This window comes from Anolis carolinensis, chromosome 5 (genome assembly GCF_035594765.1).
Source record: "Anolis carolinensis isolate JA03-04 chromosome 5, rAnoCar3.1.pri, whole genome shotgun sequence".
NCBI classification, from domain to species: Eukaryota; Metazoa; Chordata; class Lepidosauria; order Squamata; family Dactyloidae; genus Anolis; species Anolis carolinensis.
The window spans coordinates 53,027,872-53,037,100 of record NC_085845.1 but is presented as its reverse complement, the minus strand read 5'-3'; the positions used below and the strand labels follow the sequence as shown (position 1 = coordinate 53,037,100).

Below are 9,229 nucleotides of genomic sequence, written 5' to 3'. Positions count from 1 at the left end.
TAGGAAAATGGTAAAAAAAAAAAAAGAATCACCCATCGAACTGAAACAGAGACATTTCAAAAATCAGATTTTCTTAGTTTATTACACCAACAAAGAGTTATCTGGGGAGGACATATCACTTATTGCACAATTGAAATATTTCAGTGTAGTTTTGGTGAAAAATGTCCTGTTCCTAATGCAATCAAAAACTGGAAATAAAATAAAGCACAATTTATCATTAAGATCTGGGGAGGCTCTGCTCTCAGTCCCACGTCCTTTGCAGGTGCAGTTGGTGGGGATGGCTGTGGAACTCCCTCCCCAGTGAAATCAGATCAGCTCTCTCCCTCCTAACCTTTAGAAAGAAATTAAAAACTTGGTGGTGGGACCAAGCCTTTGGAGAGTAATCTGTGAAATAGGTGGATGTGAAAAAAGTGCAATAAGACTGGAATGGCTCCTGGATTATGATTTTGGATCTGTGCGATTTTAGTATTCGATTTTGATGTATTGATGTTGATTTTTTGATTTTTATGTATTTTAAGGTATATGTTTATTGTATTTGTGTGTTTGTTTGTATGGCATTTAACTGTTGCCAATTTGGAAGCCGCTCTGCATCCCCTTTGGGGTGAGATAGAGCAGGGTATAAATGTAGTACATAAATAAATAATTGTCTTCCTAAGTAGAAGAAAAGTTTAAGTAACAACTAATCCACTTTTATGTTAAAAGATAATCCCACTTTGTAAATTCCTGGTATTGTTTAATACAAAGGCACCCCAAATAGCTATTTCTGTGTTGGTTTTAGGAAATCATGCATAAATCAGTGTCTACAAAAACAGTTTAAAAAGTATATTGTTGCCTTCCCTGCTTTTTTGTACCAGGAGCCTCTGATGGCATAGTGTGTTAAAGCCTTGTGACTTGAAAGTTGGGTTGCTGACTTGAAGGCTGCCAGGTTTGAATCCAATCTGGGGAGAGCTCCCTCTATCAGCTCCAGCTCCTTGCGGGGACATGAGAGAAGCCTCCCATAAAGATGATAAAAATATCTAAACATCTGGGCATCCCCTGGGCAACATCCTTGCAGACAGCCAATTCTCTCACACCAGAAGCGACTTGCCGTTTCTGAAGTCACTCCTGACACAAAAAACTGCTTTTTTGTAAAACAACAACAACGTTATCTCATTTCCAAGATGTAGTTTATTTTCAAACACCACAATATTTATACATATCAATAGAAACTGGATATAAAATAACACTGGTTTGTAGCCAAGTTCAAGATACTGCAAAAATCTGTAAACATTAAAGTGCAAGTATGCAACTTTATATACATATTAGGACATCCAGTGTAAACATAAATAACTAATCATGTAATCATCAACACTATCTCCATCTTCACGATGCTTCATCTTATAAGATCTGACTTTGTCAGCTCTAAAACTGAATAACGTAATGCCTTCTCCAAATATTTTAGCTTTTGTATTATACAATGCAATCCTATGCTTGCCTTGCTTTTGGAGAAACAGAGATAGATTTGTATCCTCAAAAAAAGCATTCCCTTGCTTCTCTTTTTTCTATGTCCATAAACTTTGCAATTTAAATATCATAATTGAATTGTCAAGCTACAAAAGCAATTGTTTGACCATTTTACGTCTTTAAATATCCCACTCGTACGTACATTCAACCTATCAGCACATAGGCAGCTAAGAAAAGATTCTTATGTCACCTTAAAAACTAATATGTTGTTTGTAGCTTATTGTTTTAGTCCTCAGATTGTGACGTGTTGTCGCAATAATAACGATCTTTCCTTGTTCTCACCCTCCAGTTCCTGGTGATAGTTTTCCCAGAGAGACTGTTAAGAGATGTGTATCGCTGATTTTTCTACAATATTAAATCCGGAACAGAGAGTCTGTTTTTTAAGAGGCAAAGTTTCCATGATTGGAAAGCCGAATGTGCAAATGTTCATACTTGTGTCTTGCTTGGAATCGGCTTCACGTGTATAAACTCTGGCTTTCTGAGTGTGTTGGCATTGATTCTTCAGAGCAATCTGTATAATGACCAGGTTTGGTCATTTTGGGGGAACCCTTTTCAGTAGGCCACATCTCAACGCAAATAAGTGATGGTCCATAGATTTTTTGACTATCTTTGTTTCCAGAGAACCGTCTTTGCCTGTAATTCTGCCAGACTTGCTCAACCATCTCTCTGAAAGGTCTGGTGGTCAATGTATACAGAAGAGGATTTAAGGCGCTGTTTATTGGCAAGATAAAAATCACAACCCAGGAAGTTATAGAACCTAAAAGGGAAGAAGAATACTTAATTGTGTCAATATATATTAATGAAGCATTTAATGTTGTAATTATGGGCTCTTACACAACCAATTTCCCTTATTATGAGTCTATGCAAGTTTTGAAGTCTTACCAATTTTCTATTAGAAGAAAAAAAATTACTTTTCTGTGAGAAGAAAATTTTGCAGCATTTTGTTGTACTTGATGTTGAAGTGCCCCTTTTGCCCTCTTCTATAATTAAGGCGTCACTAATGTTTCCCCCTTTTCACAGTGAAAAACAGGAGCCCCTGGTGGCGCAGTGGGTTAAACCCTTGTGCTGGCAGGACTGATGACTTGAAGGTTGGGTTGCTGACCTGAAGGTTGTCGGTTCAAATCCAACCAGGAGAGAGCACGGATGAGCTCCCTCTATCAGCTCCAGCTCTATGGGGTGACATGAGAGAAGCTTCCCACAAGGATGGTAAAAACATCAAAACATCAAAACATCTGGGCGTCCCCTGGGCAACGTCTTTGCAGACGGCCAAGTCTCTCACAATAGAAGTAACTTGCCGTTTCTCAAGTCACTCCTGACACGAAAAAAAGTGAAAAATGAAACTAAATAAATTAACAATACCTGGAATTTCCACTTGAAGTAAAGAAAGCAGTTTTAATATAAATATGGGTATCCAACATAGCGCATCTGTAAACACAATGAAGAAAAACCTCTTGGCAAGCGTAATTTCTTTCTTCATATGATTCCGTATTTCCATTGCAGTAATGGCTGTCTGATGAATACTATAAAACATACTTCCATAGGAGAACACTATGATGATGAATGCTACCAAGTTAACACCTGTTGTGGAAGACAAAGATGTATTATTTCTTTTACTGGCTTGCTATAACAAATTGCAATACAAACTCACTAGATTATGACTCTAGCCAAAAGATTATGGTAAGACAATAGAAAATATTCCAAACTGGAATTTAAACAGATTGCACAAAAATCCTTTCACATACAGTTTACTCCTGCTTCTCCCCAAGATTTCTCGATTTAAGTTGCTGATAATTTTAACTATTGCTAAACCACGAAGAACTAGAAATCCTTAAGCTCAGCCAGTAGATCCTGATTTCCATCTTGCCCATGCTGATGTACAAGTCATCAGTTACTATAATAATAATAATAATAATAATAATAATAATAATAATAATAATAATAAACTTTATTTGTATTCTGCCTTATTTCCCCGAGGGGATTCAGGGCGGATTCCAACATACAACGGCAAACATTCAATGCCTCCATAAAACAAGCAAATGCTGACATAATACTCCAGAGGAACTCTGCATATGAAAATAACATTAAAAACTTAACATCAAATTAAAACCTAACACCAGGAAATTAAATCTAACATCAATAATAATAATAATAATAATAATAATAATAATAACAACAACAACTTTATTTTTGTATCCCGCCTCCATTTCCCCGAAGGGACTCAGGGCGGTTTACATGGGGACAAGCCTGGTCAGACATAGATTAAAAACACAATGCAATAAAATTCATAAACAGCATCATAATAACATAGAAGCAACATCATAAAAAACCAATAGCTTGAAATGCTGGTAGAAAAAGCACAGGAGCTGAAATAAATTAGGGCTTGAAGCGCAATGTCATTTAGAAATGCTAGATCTATAGGGCACTGATAAAGTGCATGAGCTGATAATAAGTTATAGTTGGGGGGCAGTTTTCTGGTGAAATTAAACTAGACGTAGTCAAACAAAATTATATAACGGCATACAATCTAAGCAAACATCCATATTAATTTACAACAGCCAACTAGAGTTTACAAAACAGTGTGGGTTGGTTGTATAGTCAAATGATAGTCATTGGACTGGCATGGACTAAAAAAGTCCAAATCCGAAATAGTTCTCAACCAGGGACTCGGTAGTGATTTCTCATTATCTAATCATCTTCCTCGTCATATGCTAGTGAGCATAAGTAGGTCTTCAGCTGTTTTTGAACGAGAGGAGGGAGGGGGCCAGCTTTGTTTCTTTAGGAAGGAAGTTCCAGAGGTGGGGGCGGGGTGATCACAGAGAAGGCCCTCTCTCTTGTTCCCACCATCCATACTTGACATGGGGTGGGACTGAGAGCAGGGCCTCCTCTGCTGACCGCAGTGCCCAGGCTGGTTTGTAAAGGGAGATGTGATCGGTCAGGTAGCCTAGACCTGAGCCATTTAGGGCTTTAAAGGTAATGATCAGCACTTTGTATTTAGCGCGGAAGCCAACCGGGCTAAATAAACTTTTTATAAACTAGTACGAACAAGGATTTACTTACCTAGAAAAATGATAACAGAATAAATCTGTCCTCCAGCACTTTCAGACTTCTCAGAATGAAGAGGGAAGCAGACCCCATTAGTGCCATAGTAATTTTGAAAAAAATCCTTATTGCTTAGTGGAATGAAGGCCACTACAAACCCTATAAGCCATATGAGAACCAAAACTGAAATTGTTCCGTATTTTCCTGGCCTCAAAAATCTAAAAGGGTAAACGATGCAGATGTATTTTTCCAAAGTCAAGTAAGTTAACAGCAAAACAGAGACTTCTGTGGATAAAATGGCTAAAGATCCCACCAGCTGGCAATGGATACTGTCCATCCATAACTGAGCGTGTTTATTGTATTCTCCACGATATTTCAAGTCAAAAACAGCAATCACAAATAAGTATATACCCATCAGGCAATCAGCACCTATTGAAGAAAATGTATGTTAGCATTACTTATTTGTGACTATTGTATTTCATTTTTTGATTACTTCTTGCAAAAAATAGAAATTTCTACAGAAAGCCAGATTGGGCGGGGAATACTTGTACATGTATGATGAAGTGCCACTCAATTGATAGTAAGTCTAAATTTCCTCCTTAGAAATTATATTTAAATATTTGTAAATAGATTTTAACTCCCCAATCCAAGCAATCAATATCTGAAGTTTCATTTATACATGTTTAACAAAAATGTGCCCTCTTGAGCATTTTCTACATTTTCCAGCGTGACTCTATAGAATTATTTGGCTGGAAATCCTTTATTTCAATAAAGTTTGCTACTATCCACTATTTCTCATATCCACAAAACGTCCAGGAGGTATCTTCAATGGATATGGGTGTCATACTATATATTACTGGCAGTAGTTATGTTGGTGTCAGTGACTGATAAAGAGCATTCAGGGCAAAACTTGGAAAATTATTTGATTTATAGCAAGTCTTGGAAAAATGAATGATAGGTGTTGACACCACAGGAAAAAAAGAGTAAATTGACAACAGTGAATTGATACTGGAGTGTAAGGCAGAATTGGATCTTTAGAATCCAAAGACCCCAACTAACTTACAGATGATGCTTCTAAACTACATTAGCACAGAATTGGCATTGTTATCAGGGCCGTAGCCAGAAAAAAAATTCGGGAGGGGTTTTGAAAATTTCGGGGGGGGGGGTTTAACCCCTAGCACACACCCCTCCCCGCTACAAACCTGTCAATATCTGCTTGAAATAGTGCCTGGAGGGACTCTTAATGTTTTGTGTCTCATAGACTTAGCATGGGGATTTGGTTAACCAGTTAAAATTCATGAGTAAACCAGGTTTTTTTTATAACCTGAAAAATTTCCGGGGGGGGGGGGGGTTGAACCTCTAACCCCCCCCCCCCCCCCCGCTACAGGCCTGGTTGTTATCCATTTATTTCAAAACTGCAATAAAAAAAATGAAGCTTCGTTGCATCCCTCCATTTTATCATACATTGACTTCTGATTGTCATGAAACTGTAAACATCAGAAAACTTTTGTCCTCCAAAGTAACTCCTAAGTTTTGTTTCCAGCTTTATTCTTAGTATTATCCTATTCAAATTTAGATGGAAATCATCAGCACCTTTATAAAGCCAAGCCTGAATATTTTTTGCAAGCACATACACAACTTTATTCTGTCTGGGTTTTAGTGGGTATGGTTAGGCATTTGAGGTCTAGGATTCTGTATCTATTTTAGGTTTTATGATTGTTTTGTTAGATTGTAACACAGTAATAATCCTTGTTATAATTTTTAATGCAAGAGAATACTCACAGCAGAGAGACATTATTGATAGAGCATGGAGTTTGTTTTCTGATCGAATGTAAGGTCTCATGCAGATCACAAAGATGTTTCCAAAGCAAGTAACAGCAGACACAACCCAGACAAATACTCTCTGTATAATGCTAGCCAATAGGTTTTCAAAGGACGAGATTCCATCAGTATTTGGTTTGCAACTGCGCACATGTGGAGCATAGCAACAATACTGAAATTTTTTAAAATATCTGAAAATACAAAAAGAAGAGTGATATTTTCAGTATCAACTTAATGTACATAGATTTGTAACAGAAAGATACAAACCTGATGGACAACCTACATTTTTAATGTATACCATATTGTTTATGAGGATCTGTTATACAGAATATTATATCTTTTGCAGAAATTGCTATTACAGTAGAGTCTCACTTATCCAACACTCGCTTATCCAACGTTCTGGATTATCCAACGCATTTTTGTGGTCAATGTTTTCAATATATCGTGATATTTTGGTGCTAAATTCGTAAATACAGTAATTACTACATAGCATTACTGCATATTGAACTACTTTTTCTGTCAATTTTGTTGTATAACATGATGTTTTGGTTCTTAATTTGTAAAATCATAACCTAATTTGATGTTTAATAGGCTTTTCCTTAATCTCTCCTTATTATCCAACATATTTACTTATCCAACGTTCTGCCAGCCCGTTTACGTTGGATAAGTGAGACTCTACTGTACCTCTGAATTCCAATGGAGGTGTGTTCCAGGATTAAAGCATTTAGTTATTTATTTACAGTATTTATATTCTGCCCTTCTCACCCCGAAGGGGACTCAGGGCGGATCACAATGCACACATACACAGCAAACATTCAATGCCATTTTTAGACATACAAGACAGATAGACAGATAGAAGTACAGTAGAGTCTCACTTATCCAACACTCGCTTATCCAACGTTCTGGATTATCCAATGCATTTTTATAGTCAATGTTTTCAATACATCATGATATTTTGGTGCTAAATTCGTAAATACTGTAATTACTACATAGCATTACTGTGTATTGAACTACTTTTTCTGTCAAATTTGTTGTATAACATGATGTTTTGGTGCTTAATTTATAAAATCATAACCTACTTTGATGTTTAATAGGCATTTCCTTAATCTCTCCTTATTATCCAACATATTCGCTTATCCAACTTTCTGCCAGCCTGCTTATGTGGGATAAGCGAGACTCTACTGTATTTCAGTATCTTCAAATTTCTGTGCCTGGAGGTTATGTCCAATTCCAGCCACAGGAGGGTGCTGTTGCTTCATCCACTATGATGCTGAGCCCTTTTGATAATAGTATTTCCTCCTGGTCCTTTGATCGCTGGTATTTTTATGGTGTTGTAAAATACCTCTCCGCTTTTTTTTAAAGCAGTGCCTCATTTCTCTACTCACAGCTCAGCAGTTTTCAAACAGCTTAGTTGGATAGTAAGCTAGGCTTAACAGTTGGGTGCTCAATCCAACTCGGCCTTCGAACTTGCCACCTTCCGGTCGGCAGTGATCTATTGCTGCTGTGCTACAGCACAGCCCATTTCTGTACAAAGAGATTTATATGCTTGTGCAGAAAGAATTGTGTAGCATGAAATGCAGAAGGACAGCTTGCTGATAAAGTTCATATTGGTCAAGTTTGTTTTTCTATTTGCAAGGTTCTAGTAGAAGCTGCTAATCAAATAGAGAATGTTGCCTTATATTGAGTGCTCAAGCAAAGCTCACTATTATTTACACTGTTTGGCAGCAGCTTTCTTAGGGCCCTTCCACACAACCATATAACCCAGAATATCAAGACAGATAATCCACAATATCTGCTTTGAACTGGGTTATCTGAATCCACACTGCCATATAATCTAGTTCAATGTGGATTTTGTTCAACTGTGTGAAGGGGCCTAAGTTTTCAGACAACAGTTTTTTTTCATCCTGGAAGTGCTGGAGAATGAAGCAGGCACTCTTAATGAAGCAGTGTGTATAACAGACTCACCAAAATTACACATTTCAAATCACTAGACAGTAAACCTATGGAGTAGGGATGGGATAACCCTTGGCCCTTCAGATGTTTTGGCATACAAGCCCATCAGCTAATGGTAAGAGATAGTGAAGTTCTAATCTAACCCTTGGACTGGTGTATAGCTAGGCTGGTCTGGGGAGGCAAGGCTTCTAGACTGTGAACGAGTCAGGGACATTAGATGTCATCTGTCCTTCCATAGAAAGAAAAATGTATGAAGAATACAGTGGTGGAATTCAGTCAATGGATGGATGGATGGACTCTGTTAATGAAGCCATGGTCTTGAATCTGTTGGGCTATTGGTGGTTGTGTGAGTTGGAGGTCTTCCATCCACAGGATCACAATACGTCAAAGTCAACTTGAAAGTAGTTCATGCAACATAACACAAAATGCATCTGAATGTAATTGTGTAAATTCAGAGTTAACACTACTTTGTCCCTAGGAATACTTGTGGACTACCCAACTCTCTCTTACCAGCAGAATGACTCCCCAAAACTGACATGTTTGAATAGTTTCTTAGTTAAAGCCTCCTTACAAAGGAGAATGTGTATACTTTTTTAAACAATCCACAACATGGCATTTCTCTCTGTTAGAATAACTTGCTATAGTAGATGGTTAGAATTCTGATAAATAACCATTACATTAAATTAAAACATGTATATAGGTTACTTACATATGAGAAAGCTGTCTAAGTCGGCCAAACATTCTTCTTTGGATGTTTGGAATCTCAACACCTTCTAGACTTCTATATATAGAAAGAAGAAAGAAATTTTAGGTATCTCAATAAGGTGAAAAGTTGGGAAAGAAATGGCAGAAAACATATGAATAATTCATACATTTCAAAGGTATTGCACAAACAAGATAAAGACAGGAAAGG

The 9,229-nt window shown here is 37.2% G+C and overlaps 1 protein-coding gene across 1 annotated transcript in view; it reads right to left on the bottom strand.

Moving 5' to 3' along the window:
• Positions 1–1,156: 1,156 nt before the first annotated feature.
• rxfp1 (relaxin family peptide receptor 1) overlaps positions 1,157–9,229 on the bottom strand; it is a 46,225-nt gene continuing 38,152 nt past the window's right edge. The window contains exons 14-18 of the mRNA XM_008111922.3: positions 9,026–9,097; positions 6,325–6,554; positions 4,561–4,971; positions 2,863–3,081; positions 1,157–2,260 (exon numbers count right to left, since the gene is read on the bottom strand). Of these exons, the coding sequence (XP_008110129.2) occupies positions 1,959–2,260; positions 2,863–3,081; positions 4,561–4,971; positions 6,325–6,554; positions 9,026–9,097 (1,234 nt within the window). The 3' untranslated portion in view covers positions 1,157–1,958. The remainder of the gene's footprint in view (positions 2,261–2,862; positions 3,082–4,560; positions 4,972–6,324; positions 6,555–9,025; positions 9,098–9,229) is intronic.